The sequence below is a fragment of the Zeus faber genome, assembly GCF_960531495.2.
Source record: "Zeus faber genome assembly, chromosome: 19".
Lineage (NCBI taxonomy): Eukaryota > Metazoa > Chordata > Actinopteri > Zeiformes > Zeidae > Zeus > Zeus faber.
Genome location: NC_137206.1, coordinates 17,798,935 through 17,813,439, shown reverse-complemented (window position 1 = coordinate 17,813,439; position 14,505 = coordinate 17,798,935). Strand labels below are relative to the sequence as shown.

The window sequence follows — 14,505 nt, the reverse complement described above, 5'->3', positions numbered from 1 at the left end:
AACAGTAAATCCTGCTCGACTGAACACTTTGACATTCGGAGCACGACGCTCAAAACCTCCGGCGAAAAGCGGTGGCGACCAAGCGATGGAGCAAACAGAGAGATTCTAGGCCGTCGTCTTCCCCTCGCAAACTTTAGCGTGGTCGGATAATAAATAGAAAAAGAATACAATGCAATAAAGGTACCCTTCCACTTTTGAGGTTTCTCTCGCAATCACCAAAATATACATTCAGCCGACGTTTCTGCAGAAACTGTGGCTTTGCTTCGTACCGTCCTGTCACTAGTGCTTTCCAGTTCCCTCACACACACACACACACACACACACACACACACACAAACACACACACACACACACACACACACACACACACACACACACACACACACACACACACACACACACACACACACACACACACACACCTCCCGACCCTGCAGCAAACCCCACGGTAGTGCAATACGGACGACTTCCCCTTCCACGCTGGCAACACTTCATATATATCACCAGGGATATAAAATAAAATAAGAGGTGTACGAAAATTAAATAAGACCTGCTAGTGTTTGTTGTATTTTGGAAACTTATCTGATTGGAATTGGAAAATTACAAGGTTAAATATGTGTCTGGTCCTTGAAAAACATAATAATAATAATAATAATAATAATAATAATAATCATGATAATAAAACGGTTGTCAATAACAAAATTTAACGTTCCTTTACTTTTTTTTTTCCCCCACCAAAAAAAAACAAAAACATTTAAAAATCACCTTTTATAGATCAGTATTTTTTAGCGGACTTGGACGGCAGTTCATGAAAACAGGCTGGAAGAGACACAAAATGAGTAGTGTTACATTTGTTTTAAGAAGTCTTTTGTTCATTTAAACAATATATTAAAAATATAAAACTCAGAAGCAGCCAATGCTAGTTATATACAATCTATATCTACAGCCCTACTGCAGGGGGCTGGGGAACCTCTGGCCTTTCACGGCCCACTGGGTGTTTCCTAGATGTGACGTAGGTGTTTTTTCTTTAATAATTACTGGTAAAAATATTTTTTTCCTTTCATAGTTTTCTTCAATTGTTCATAGTAGTCTGTGGCCCGATATCGTACGTGTATTTATCAATCTGGCCCCAAACGGTTACGTTTTGTTCCCCACCGCTGCCCTGCTGCAGATGCAGGTAGCTTCAATATTATCGACTAGTGCAGAAAATCTAGCGTTTCCTTATCTGTACAAAGCTGCCCGTTGCCATGACAACAGCTTGTGTGTGTGTGTGTGTGTGTGTGTGTGTGTGTGTGTGTGTGTTATAAAAAAAATACAGGCCAATGCCAGAAGCTATTTAGGCAGTGACCTAGAAAACAGCTCGCCAATCCAAAACGAACAACAGCAGCTACGGCTTAAGTCCGGCGGGCGTCCTCTGTGGCGCGGAAAAAAGAACGGACGAGAACGTAAAAAACCTGTTGCGTTTTCACTTCCTTTCGTCCGCCGCAGATTGTCTACCCTCGCACACGGACCGGTGACGGGTTTCGGGGGCGAGGAGGGGGCGGCCCTCAGAGGACGAGCGTCCTGGAGGTGGAGCAGGACGACGGGTAGGGGTTCAGGTACTGGCGGGCCTGCTCCGTCATGATCAGCTGGTCCTCCGTCTTCCCGTAGGCCACGGCCTCCCACTCGCTGTTCACCTGAGGCACGGGCGGGTTCCATGGTTACCGACAGATCAACGTCCCGTTGTCATTTAAAATATTTCTCGGGCTTATAGAGGGTGTCTGCAGGTGTCAGAGAGTTCAAATCAGTAGGGCTGAATAAATGTGGACTCTGATGCAGAAGGACTTGACTCATTTTGGCAAAAATAAATATATGGATAAATAAAATCGGACAAAATGTTGATGTTGAAATTATATAATAAATAAACAAATAATAAATACGTCGTTTTGAATTTGAATTTATGAGGTATAAATTCAAATTTAAGCCTTATATATTTGACTTTTTAGGCCTACGTTATCTTATCTTATCTTACATTTTAAGACCTCTAATACTACCTGCTATGGACCAGCTTTAAGCCCTTCTATTTATTTCTAATATTTTCTTGCATGACACATACAGTTCTTTAGAGACGAGTTGCCACGCACCTGTCCTGTCGTGCCGGGCGGGGGCGTTTTTTGGGGGGTGGAGACTTTCCTTTTGCGCGGGCTGGAGAGGCGGTGCAGGGGGAGCAGCGGACCCCCGTCTCTCCCGGACTGAGGCCGGCTTCGCTGCTGCTCTCGCTCTGGGATCGGGGTCATCAGCAAAGAGTTGCTGAGGAGACTCTCACCCTGCACCTGCCGAGTCAATCAATCAATCAATCAATCAATCAATCAATCAATCGATCGATCGTTGAGTCAATAAGAACTTTGTCCTCAAGGGAAAATTAGTTTGAGCACACATCTCACAACAGTGGTACAATACATCTAGTACATGTACATAGTACATCCAACACCGTGTGTGTGTGTGAGCTAGTTCTGTCAGACAACTTGACTGCGCCACATGCCTCCGCGACTTTAGGGGCTGGCCTATTTAAGCAGCCAATTCCGCCTGCCCTGCCTGCGTTGCTGCACTCTCTCCACCTCAATTGCATCCACCTGTTGAGCTCTACTCTTCTATCCAATTGGGGGATTCGAACTCATCACCCCGATATTTTCCACTAAGTATGCCTATATTTTCTGTACACCTCGCTGGGAGGGATGAGCAGTAGAACCCCGCCGCCAAAAGATTATCTTTAAGTAAACCTATCAACTATTGACTGTTAGTCAATAGCAGTTAAAATAGAGTTAATCTGTTCACATTGCAACATAATTTAAAGGAAAGCCTCATCTAAAAAAAACCCCAAAACATCAGCATCGTTTTTTTTTTTGTTGGCTTTTTTTTTTTTTTTAATCCTTGGACTCGCATTTTCTCCATACAAGTGTTTGTACTACTCGACTTCTTCTGACAGTCTCTCCTCAAATGTTTCGGCTGATATTTTCGGCAACATGGAGCTCTGCGTAACATCCCGCCGGTGAAACATGTGCGTGCCATCCCACTTGAAGCCACAGCTGTCCGGACTATCCCACCGCCTCGGGCGGGGCAGACTCCACGGCATTAGGAGCCAACAAAACATTTTACACGCGAACAAATGTTTACTGGGGATTCAATCAAGCGCCCTCCTGGCCCTGAGCCAAACTCCTCTCATAACATGAGATTATTAGAACTCAACTGGAGGTTTTACATGTGGCGCAGAATTTCTGTAATTGAGAAAATGTCGGGTCGCTGCAAAAAAAAACAAAGAAAAAAAAAAAAAAAGGCCAAAACAAAACACAGATGCTCCTGCTTTGACTTTTATTTATTCTTTCTTTCTTATTTCCCAGAACACAGGAGGTAAAAAGGAGTGACACCACTCCCTTTTTGTACGAACAGAGTTTTGACCTCAACAGACTGATCGGACATGATCATTAATAGTAATAAGTGGGTCACCATGAGGGAATAACAGTGATTACTGATCAGTTCATTACCTTGGATGTAAAACAGTTCGTGGAGACTGACCTGGGCGGTGTTGAGTTGGTCCTGGAAGAGCTGGACGTCGAGGCTGTCCTTCCCCCAGGGGTCCAGCACCAAGGACTTGCGCACCTTCCTGGCTGGTCCATCCATCTGAAACAGTGATTTCAGTACTCCTTACTGCAGTATACATATAGCTGTCCGGTGTAAACAGTGAAAACAAATTCAGTTGCGATGATGTTTCCCTTTATTTTGGTTCAACAGGGTTTGGAGGACGTCCGTGCTTCACGTACGTTGTGTTTCCAGGGTTTGTAGTCGTGCTGCAAGTCTGTCCTGATGAAGATGTCTGCTCCTGTCTCCTGCTTCAGAACTTCTCGAATGTCCTCCTCCAGGAATGCCAGCGGCTGCGGCTGCGAGACAGAGATACATGGGAACTAATGTCAATTTTATACTATTGACGTTTTTTTAATACTGTATTATATTTAATATGTCAATTTAATACTGTGTTAACAAGAAGAACTTGAAATGTTGGGCTTGTGGTGCCTAACCCTAACCCCGACCATCCACATGATGTAGAAGAAAATGTGATTCATCAGAGCAGGCCACCTTCTTCCATTGCTCCATGGTCCAGTTCTGATGCTCACGTTCCCATTGTAGGTGCTTTCAGTGGTGGACAGGCGTCAGCGTGGACACTCTGACTGGTCTCTGGCTACGCAGCCCCATACACATCAAGCTGTGATGCACTGTGTGTTCTGACATCTTTCTATCACAGCAGCATTAACTTTTTCAGCAATTTGTGCTACAGTAGCTCTTCTGTGGGATCGGACCAGACGAGCCACACTTCACTCCCCACGCGCATCAGTGAGCCTTGGTCGCCCGTGACCCTGTCGCGGGTTCACCGGTTGTACTTCCTTTGACCACTTTTGGTAGGTACCAACCACTGCATACATTACACACCACAAGACCTGTCATTTTTGAGATGCTTTGACCCAGTCGTCTAGCCATTACAGTTTTTTCCCTTGTCAAAGTGGCTCAGATCCTTACGCTTGCCCATTTTTCCCTGCTTCCAACACATCATCTTCAATAACTGACTGTTCACTTGCTGCCTAATATATCCCACCCCTTGACAGATGCCATTGGAACCAGATGAGCAATGTTATTCACTTCACCTGTCAGTGTTTTTAATGTGTTGGCTGATCGGTGTATATTGCAGCGAGGAGTGCCAGAGAAAAAAATGTAATAGCTCAAAGGTGGCCTTTGACACACAAAAAAAAGACAAAAAAAAACAAAAAACTTTACAGATACAAACACAATCTTCAAGTCCAAGGTTCAACGCTTACCTCCATCTTTAGAGGTCCGTGCATTTTCTCCTGGGCAGCCAGGGCATTCTTGAAAGGTGTTGGTGTCCTCGGAGTAGGGATCATGACGGTCTTACGAAACTTAGGGGTCCTAGCACTACAAAAAAGGAGAGCCACCAATGAGACACGAACACAGCGCGACATGGTGTTACCGAGACCCGTGTTATTCAGCGGTGAGCACATGGTTATACATGACGCTCCTACCCAGCGTTCTCTTTCTGGCTCTTGAGCGTGGTGTCTCTGTGGACGGGCGTGTTGAGGAGACACTTCTGGCCGCACAGGGGGGTGGAGGTGAGGGCTGGGGTGTCCAGGCACAACTGCTCCGCCCCCGAGACGTTGAAGAGCTGGGGAGAGAGAGCCGGTCATGAAGTGCGACGCGCGGCAGAGAAGGTGATGTCAAATGAGGAAGGACTCAAACAGTAGGATGGGGGATCGAAGGTGCGTTTTACCCGAGACGGCGAGAAAGGCAGGGACTTTGTGGGCGTTTTCCTCGGCGAGATTTTGACGATCTCCAAAAAGGAAGGGCAGCTCCTGTCGCACATGGGAGACAGCTCGCCCTTCTCTCGCCTCCTCCTCCGCCCGATGGACGGATGGCCGGGTTTGGACGTGTTGACGGGGGTGATGCAACTGGCCTTGGCCAGGCTGAAGGGAGCGCCGTGCTTGTTGAGGCCCGAGGCGGCGGATGAGGAGTGGACGGGGAAGCCCAGGGCATCCCCCAGGTTCCTGTCTTTGGCCAGGGCGGCGTACCCCGACTCGCTGGGCCTGGGAGGGGTCCCCACCTCGGAGAGCTCGAAGCCGGTCACCTCGCTCCACGCCACGGGGTCCTGCAGAGCCAAACACATCTACACTGGATCTTCAATACATCCATGTTTGTTTTCGTTTCGATAAACCGCACAAATAAATTGCGCAAAATATTTGACGACCCCCCCCCCCCACTCACCGAGTCGATGAGCTCCATGGTCTCTGCAAACTCTGGGATGGTCTGCAAGGTGGAGAGAACGGTGCCGGCCTCCACCGCCAGGAACTTGCTGGGTGAGATCTGGTGCTGGCCCGGAGGCCCCCGGGGGACCTCGTGGCCCCTCCAGGACCTCTGTTCCGCCTGCTCCTCCATGCTGCTGCTGCTGGAGGTCAGGGTGTCGTCGGACACGGCGTCGGACCAGGAGAACTGCTCCGTGCTCTGAGGGGCACAGCAGGGAGCACAATTAGAGAGAGCAGCTAGCATGGGTGCCAATGGAGTTCCAGTGAGTTCAGTTTCAGTCCAACTCTAGTAATCGTTTAGTGACAAATAAACAGCACTAAGAGTTAGGGTTGGGCGATATATTGTTATAATATCGATATTGTGATATGAGACGAGAGATCATCTGGGATTTTGGTTATTGGGATCATGATATAGTCAAATGTTGTCTGTGAGGCTCCATTAAAGTAAATTAATGCAATTTTCTTATCTTTATAGATGCCTCCATCTGCTTGGTCATAAACATCCACACTACTAATGATTGATTTTCAAATATTTCTTTCTAATATTTCAAATATAAGTCATGAAAGCGCCAATAGTCATCCCTAAAATATCGTCAAATTATCGATTTTGAGGTGTTGGTCAATATCGCCCAGGCCTACTAGCGGTCAATAAAATCTGGAACACATTGATGAGACTGTGACAGGTCAGACCAGTGTTGACCTCTACAGCCAGGGAAACGAAGGCGATGGATAAAATGAGGGAAAAAACTTCCACATGTGATGTAGGGAAGGAACAGCAAATGAAAGGAGGTGAAAAAAGGAGCGCTGCGTCCCAAACCAAACTGCTGGCCGAGCGTGGGCGTGGGGGGAGGACGGGCGATGGTTGGAATGATGTAATGGAGGGCGGGGAGGGTGGAGGGGTGGCTACAAAGCGCAGCGTTCTACAGGAAGCTACTAGCCACTACTGAGGCACTACAGCAAATGGGACTAAAAAGGTCAGCATACACGCGCGCGCATGTATGCGCGCCACAGGCGGACACACGCAGGCCTACGCTCACTACTACGCTGGCAGCGTGCGCTTACACATGGACCTCTGCACTGCGCTTGGCGCCGGACCTCGGTCTCTGCTGACATAAGCAGCAGCTCGAGCTCCTTAATTCTTTGCTCTTTGTCTGGGTCATCCAGGCAGGACGGCTGGAATAAACACACACACACACACACACACACACACACACACACACATACACACACACACACACAGACACAGAGGGAGAGGATGGGAGGAGGACAAGAAGGAGGGAGGAAAACCAGGACAGGTAACGGATTCATATGTTAAATATTATTTACGGGAGCCCTTTCCAGAACGTCGAGGAGAAAGTAGGAGAGCCGTTTTAAAGAATTTGGTTTTAAAGTCAACAGTTTAAAATAAATAAATAAAATATAAAAAAATATATAAAAAAGGTTATAGATAGCGTGGAAGATACGAGGATGTGACGAGACAAACAACAAAACACACACGAGCTCTCTCTCTCTCTCTCTCTCTCTCTCTCTCTCTCTCTCTCTCTCTCTCTCTCTCTCTCTCTCTCTCTCTCTCTCTCTCTCTCTCTCTCTCTCTCTCTCTCTCTCTCTCTCTCTCTCTCTCTCTCTCTCTCTCTCTCTCTCTCTCTCTCTCTCTCTCTCTCTCTCTCTCTCTCTCACCGATAGGAAACCGGAGGTATCTAGGAGGCTTTCCATCAGGTGTCCACTGTGAACGTCGTAGGGAAACGCCCCCACCTAAAAACACAGAGCATGGGACCAATGACAAATTCATCGACAAAAACATTTTTTTTTTTTCCCCCTCACAGACCTAGTCTTCAATGGGTTTGCTGGGGGGTTGCAGCCTTATCCAGCTTACTGCAAGCAATCATCAGTTACAAAATTCAACTTTTAAGGTATAGATGAAATTCAATTCTATGTTTCCATCGAGTATTCATGACAAAGTATTTGATTTGTACAACAAAAAAACAAAGAAAAATCGACCTTTATTATTATTATTATTATTTTTTTTTATTATTATTTGGTGCTGGATATTTTCTACTCTGTAAAATGCTTGATATTTTGTATTTCTTGTAAATCACATCCTAGACTCCTTACTATTTTACTGTATGCTCTGCTTCCTATTTTAATAGTTATTATTACCTAAGTCTTCTATTTACATTGTTGAGATAGCACAAGAAATAACCATTATGGCTATCGTGACACTTTATATAACTTGCTGTTATACACATATGTGTGTGTGTGTATGTATGTATACACACACACACACACACACACACACACACACACACACACACACACACACACACACACACACACACACACACACACACACACACACACACACACACACACACACACAGCTCTGACCTGGTTAGCTCCCGTCATGGCCAGGGGGCTGTGGTCACAGCGCTGGGGGTCCGGAGGCGGTGGTGGTGGTGGTGGTGGGGGCGGGGGCGGGCAGGGGCGGCTGTGGCACCTCTTCACGGCACCATGGGGGGAGGCGAAAGCCCTGGTTCCCTCCTGCAGGTAGCCCTCGTGCTCCACCTTCCTGCGCATGGTGGAGTTCCAGTGATTCTTGATGGAGTTATCCGTCCTGTTGAGGAGAAATGTGGGTTGCCATCAACATGTTTAGCTTCATAATACATTATAATCCATTATAAATATTCCACTATAGTCAAATTATTATTGTGTTCACAGGGTTGTGGGGGGGATTTGAAGGGAAGAAGAACACATTTGTAAGTGAAAGTATTCACATAATAACTCTCAACGTTAACTTTTTAGTGAGAAAATGTAATGTAATGTAAAATGTCAATAAACAAGTGCAAATGTGTCTCATAAATATGTCATTGATATGGAATTAAACGAAATGAGGAATGATAATGTCATAACATCAAAATGTTTTCATGCTTTTAAGTGACCATTAAAAACAAAGTCGATTGAATTTATACATATTTATTATTTATCACAGCAACAATGAGATAAGAGAACATTAGAATTATTATTATTATTTTTTTTTAAATATACCATTAGAGTTCCAAACATTTAATCCTTGGGACACATAGAATTCACAGAACACAGTGCACCAATTTTCGCAGAGACGCGCATTGCGGGTGCAGGCGAGGGTGTGGTTACCTCCCGGGCAGCAGCTTGGAGATCTCGGCCCAGCGGTTGCCGAGCCGTGTGTGGGCCTCGTAGATGATCCTGTCCTCCTCCTGCGTCCAGGACGACTTCTTCACCTCGGGGTTCAGGTGGTTGTGCCAGCGCTCCCGGCACTGCTTCCCGATCCTGCCCTGCAGGTGCTTGGCGATCACCGACCAGCGTTTGGGGCCGTACTTGTGTACGAGGTCAATAACCTGCAGAAACACGCAGACATTTGCACTTGTGATTTCTGACCTGAGAAAAGAATTACAAATCGTCCCTACTGCATGTTTTGATATTGATGTCTTATTTTGCTTTAAACTATGACAATTTAGTAATAGTAAGTACTTCCATTCCGAAGCGCCCATCCATACAGTAGGAAACACATGGACATCGCTTCATTGATGGTTGCTCTGTATTCCCACTGCTGCAGCGGTGCTCAGAATGTTGTTGTAGGAGCGGAGCTGCTTCGGTCACTGCTAAAAAATGCTGTGAGGTCATCGCTGGCACGCGGGCATTTTGCAGATAAGTCGCTGTTGCTGTTGTTGCGATGCCAATATTCGGGGGGGAAACGAGAGACCATTCTCGACATTCCAGCAGCGTGGTGCTCCATTTAAGGAATGCGTTGTTTCGCCTACAACTTGGACCACTATTAGCCTCTAAGTCCAGACAAAGAAGGCTGGGCTCGGAACCAGAGGCTTGGAAAGTCTGCGCTGGGTTGGAAGTGAGGTAGTGGAGCCTTTCCAGAGCCAAGAAAAGCTTAAGGCCCGAGGACAGCGTTGGCGGGAACCCCGTCCTGTACATGTGTGGAGGGAAAGCTGCATCGCCCATTAGGGCCATTAGAGCACATTTTGTGCCCCTGTCTGTGTTGAGCTTCTCCTATCATTTACAAATTATCCTCCACTCCCGGACCTTGTTGCCGGCCCTGGGGCAGGGAACACCCAGCTCCTCTTACCTTCTGATCCTCCTCTTTTGTCCACGGTCCTTTCACCAGCTCCGGGTTGAGCACCTTCTGCCAGCGATGCTGACACTGGCCATCTGTCCTCCCCTGTGTCAGGCAACGTGCGGCACATCATTACACCACACCCCGTGCACAGCGGACAGCTGTAAATAAGTCCTGTCCCACAAACCGCCGCACCCTTTCACCCACCCTCATTGTTAAAAACACACTAATTGGGGATAATGTGATGCCTAATGGCTACCTGCAGACTAAATGGCTCAGACCTTTACATGTCAGACCAGGAGCCACGATCTGCGGGCCAGCCGATATGTAACAAACCTCCATCTTTGTTGCCATGACTACCGTGATTCACTGTTACAAATACTGTTGCGGACAAACAGGGCGATCGCGACCAAAGCGTTTTAAAAATGAGAATTTAACGAAAAAACAACGTTCAGTGGCCATGTTGAAAAACGAATAAAAATGCCTGATGCCACACAGGAAGTACCAGTTACGGCTGTTACGCGTCTGCTGAACATCACAAGTTGGACGATGTGCCAGGGGTGCCTTGTTGTACTTACTGGAAAATGGTTGGCTATTAATTTCCAGGAGTCAGTTCCATGCTGCTCCACGAGCTTTTTTAGTTTTTCATCCTGGTACCAAGAAAGGAGAGAAATCGTTCTTTTTTTACCACCAAATAGTTGCATACCACTAGAGAAAGTTCACAGCTCTCAGTTACAGAAGGTATTTTATTACCGCAGCTCCGTAATCCCATAATAATAAATATAGTAGGCATACTGTAGGTATGTATAATCTGGCAGCCGTTGCATTTCTTCAAACCATTGTGTGTGTTTGGGCCTACCTCGTCTCGAGACCATTTGACCTTGCACAGGGACTTCTTGTCCTTGCTCTTCTCTTTGCTCTCTGGGTCTGTGGAGTGGAGCTCTTCGTCCTCATCCTCGCTGGAGGACACAAGGTGCGAAGAGAGAGAGAGAGAGAGAGAGTGAAAACAAGCGTAAATATATCAAAAACACCCGGTATTTTGTAAATATGATGTTAATATGATTGGATTCCATCCAATTTTAAGTTTCTGGGGAGTCTCGAGATACTGCAATAAAGACCACTGTTATGACATGGCTTTCCATCAATTGAATTGAGGAAGATGAACTGTCTACCCAAATGTCTATGTTCAATATCAATAATCTTCTTCATAAAGGTAGATGTGTATTATTACACTATTATAGATTTCTACTATGATCATGGAACAAAGTATCCAATCCTGACAGCTCTAGGAAATATGAGTAAATCAGAATATATCCACCTAGGCCTGAGCAGATATATTTATATATTCTACTATAATTTTAAGTATAATTAATTTGCCTTTAGTTTGATTGCAATACTTTTTTGATAATACCGATTCCTAAATGGCTCAGGAAAGAAAAGGCAATGTTATATTGCAGGCGATATTATATGGGTTTTTTTTAAATGTTTTTAACAAATTAATTTCTTTTGAAAAGTGGTTTGCTCAGCGCTTACCAAATTTCAGAATAAAATCAAGGAGCTGAAATATTTCAGAAATTGACCAGCATTAACATCTTATGACAGAGTTTCATATAAAACAAGACATTCCTGAGCCTAGATCTCTAACCTTCCGATAACGTATTACTATCTCAGCCCAAGCCCCATCAATCTAGCCCACACCATTGGCACCATTTATGTCCAAAGTTTTTTGCCATATATAAAACTGTATTTGGGAAGGAGTAGTGGATAACACATAGTGTGTCTTTAAATTTACGTAAAACTTGTTGCTGACTAACACTTCCCTTCATGGGCAAATACTGCGGCACACTACAGCAACAAATATAAGGATAAAGTAATTGCAATGAAAACATACACGACTGGACCGTGAATGAAAAGGCTTCTGTAGTTCCGTGACCTGGACACCGGAATTGGATTTTGGTTTAGCCTTATTCCCGGGCTACGGAAACAGGGAAATTTGAAAGTCCTTCTGGCAAATGTGTCTGTGTAGGAGGCAAGAGGTGCTCCACATCAAGAGGCCCTTTCTCCTCCAGAGGTGTGTGTGTGTGTGTCAGTGACTCAGAGGAGGAGTTGCACGGTGGGGAGGGACCGGGAAAATGGCAAAAACCTAACGGTCCAGGCTGCTGGAGATTCAAAATAGCCCTACAGCGGGAAGTTTTGCGAGACTTATATCATTAGGCATCGCATGTACCCTCGCGACACTTGACTGCAATAACGTACAATAACAAAAATTGAAGAGTTCAACTTCTTCTGCACTCTCCCTGTCACACAAAGGCGGACTGTGTTGGTGGTATAATGTCTAGAGTAGAGAATATGGATGTAGAACATAGCACACCATTTCCCAGGTCAAACCTCAAGCTTGTCTGATTTGAAAGACCCCCATCCTTCACCCCCAGATGGGAACACAAAGGGATGGGGTGGGGGTGGGGGACGACGACACACAAGCCTCTGAACAGCTTATTTAGGCTGTTATGTCACTGCCATGTTTGCGATTTGATGCTCCAATAAGATTATAAATAAATACATAATTTACATATTTTCATGCAAATATTCACATATTTGTCTTTGAATGTAAGTATTCAATATTAAGCTGTTTGTTGTTATTAATTATTATTATTATTATTATTATTATTATTATTATTATTATCATTTATTATTATAAAATTCACATCCATTCCATACTTTGATACTTTTGCTACTTCTGATTTGATATTTTTTTCATGGCTCTTGTGGCGGTCACCTTTTTTTTTTCCATCTTGCCAAACCATAGTTACCTGATTTAGGTATTTAATTTGAATAACCATTCATTTTCCTGCAGTGTGTGTGTATTTTGCAAATAAGTAATAACAATAACATAACTGGTGTAAACTTAAATGTATTGAGTGTGTGCCTCTACAGATGCTGCACTTTGCCACTGGCTTGCACAAGCCCTGGTAAGATGTGAAAATATAACATATAGATATAGAGCATATACAACTGGTTGTTTACTACCATGTGTGATCTACTCTCTTTCCACATTAGTATTGTTATAATAATTATTATTATTTTAGCCACTGCCACAGTGTGGGCGCGCGTGAGCAGGTGCATAAACACACACGAAGCAATGTCATCATTAAGAAATTCATAGGATTTCAGTCATGAAATAACCTTAAAGATGCTCTAAGTAGATGAGAAATTGCTGTAATTTAGCTCTACCCAAATCCTATGTGTAATCTCTCTCTCTCTCTCTCTCTCTCTATATATATATATATATATATATATATATATACATATATATATACACACACACACACACACACACATACAGTATATACACTATTTTGTTTGTATAACATATATTTACAATATTTGTTGTATCTATTTAATATATCCGTACATGATGACAAATACTTCATTATTAATACTAGATTAAGGGTGTACTTGCTCCATGAGGAGGTAGCATAATAGACATGTATACATGGTTGGAGGATTTTTATACTTCATACAACGGACTTTGTACGTAAACGGTTTATCCGTTGAACGGCTTTATATTTTTATTATTATTATTATAGAAAAATGTGTCTAAAAAAAATGAAATGCCTGTCGGTTTATGGATCGTGACGGCTGCTTATATTACATAGTAAATGGACACTATTGGAGAGATGACACAATAGATTATCATACCAATAAGAAGGGTTGGACATTGCATTCATTCAACAAACAAGATGACCCACCTGAAAGGTTTCACGTTGTCCATGACAGCCAAGTGGGGTTTACTGGACTTTTACGCAGAGCTCCGGAATCCCGCACGGTCCCTAACATTATGCCGCCGCCGTAAACTCACCGGTCGCCATGGTGACATACTGTCAAAAGCGGCCAAGTATCGTCGGCTTGGAGGTTGCGTCGTTATCAGCAGCCAGGAGCTGAAGGCAGCCGAGAATCACCTACCGCGGGCCCCCCCCCACGCTGCGGCGTCTGACCGACTCGCCGCCACCGAACTTGCGCACAGTTGTGTCTAATTCCGCGTTATCATTTTTGTCCGTCCCGCCGATTCCCGCGCCCGGCCTCCTCCCAGAAGGGCGTTTGAATCTGCGCAGGCGGCCTCGCTTCTGATTGGTCGGGGAGCGGGCGGGGCGTGGCGTCCCCGGAGGCGGCCGACCAGTCGCGTCGCTTCCCCGCGGAAGGCGGCGTTGACGCGGCGTGGACGCCGCGTTCCCGCCGAACTCTAAAAATCGGACAATCCGCGTCGGTGGCGCCCACCTCCGAGCTACAGGTGATAAATTGCTCGCTGTCCTGGGAGACGCGCACGCCTGCTCTCGCATGCTGACAGAGCTGACCGGTTCCGAGCACATCTGCCCCGAAATTACGACCAAAATTGACGTTCCGTTGGACGATTCCGAGTAGGAAGATTGGTTTTCCAAGCTCCGACGTAAATCGAATGCAGCGTTTATTATAGCACGGTGCTGTCAACGTCACAGAATGACTCTATTCATGAAGCTGCTCCATGGCGCTGTGACACTGGAAAGTTGTTGTTTTTTTTTCTGTTCTGTA

General features: G+C 45.3%; 1 protein-coding gene across 1 annotated transcript; it reads right to left on the bottom strand.

Moving 5' to 3' along the window:
• Positions 1 to 333: 333 nt before the first annotated feature.
• On the bottom strand, positions 334 to 13,755 carry mybl1 (v-myb avian myeloblastosis viral oncogene homolog-like 1). The gene is made up of 16 exons (XM_080020197.1): positions 13,689 to 13,755; positions 10,799 to 10,898; positions 10,518 to 10,589; positions 9,952 to 10,044; positions 8,991 to 9,211; positions 8,226 to 8,451; positions 7,518 to 7,592; positions 6,903 to 7,013; positions 5,803 to 6,039; positions 5,312 to 5,704; positions 5,067 to 5,206; positions 4,845 to 4,959; positions 3,798 to 3,914; positions 3,553 to 3,657; positions 2,124 to 2,312; positions 334 to 1,676 (listed from the first exon to the last, which is right to left on the bottom strand). The coding sequence occupies exons 1-16, from the start codon at positions 13,709 to 13,711 to the stop codon at positions 1,548 to 1,550; spliced, it is 2,346 nt and encodes a 781-aa protein (XP_079876323.1). The 5' UTR covers positions 13,712 to 13,755; the 3' UTR covers positions 334 to 1,547.
• Positions 13,756 to 14,505: the final 750 nt, after the last annotated feature.

What these genes read in the sequence shown, in the direction of transcription:
- mybl1 (XM_080020197.1), bottom strand. Translation starts at nt 13,711, where the DNA reads ATGGACAACGTGAAACCTTTCAG. An exon ending in ACCAACTCAACACCGCCCAG is followed by an intron (nt 2,313 to 3,552) that starts GTCAGTCTCCAC and finishes TTGACTCGGCAG; the next exon opens with GTGCAGGGTGAGAGTCTCCT. An exon ending in CGCCCGGCACGACAGGACAG is followed by an intron (nt 1,677 to 2,123) that starts GTGCGTGGCAAC and finishes CCCGTGCCTCAG; the next exon opens with GTGAACAGCGAGTGGGAGGC.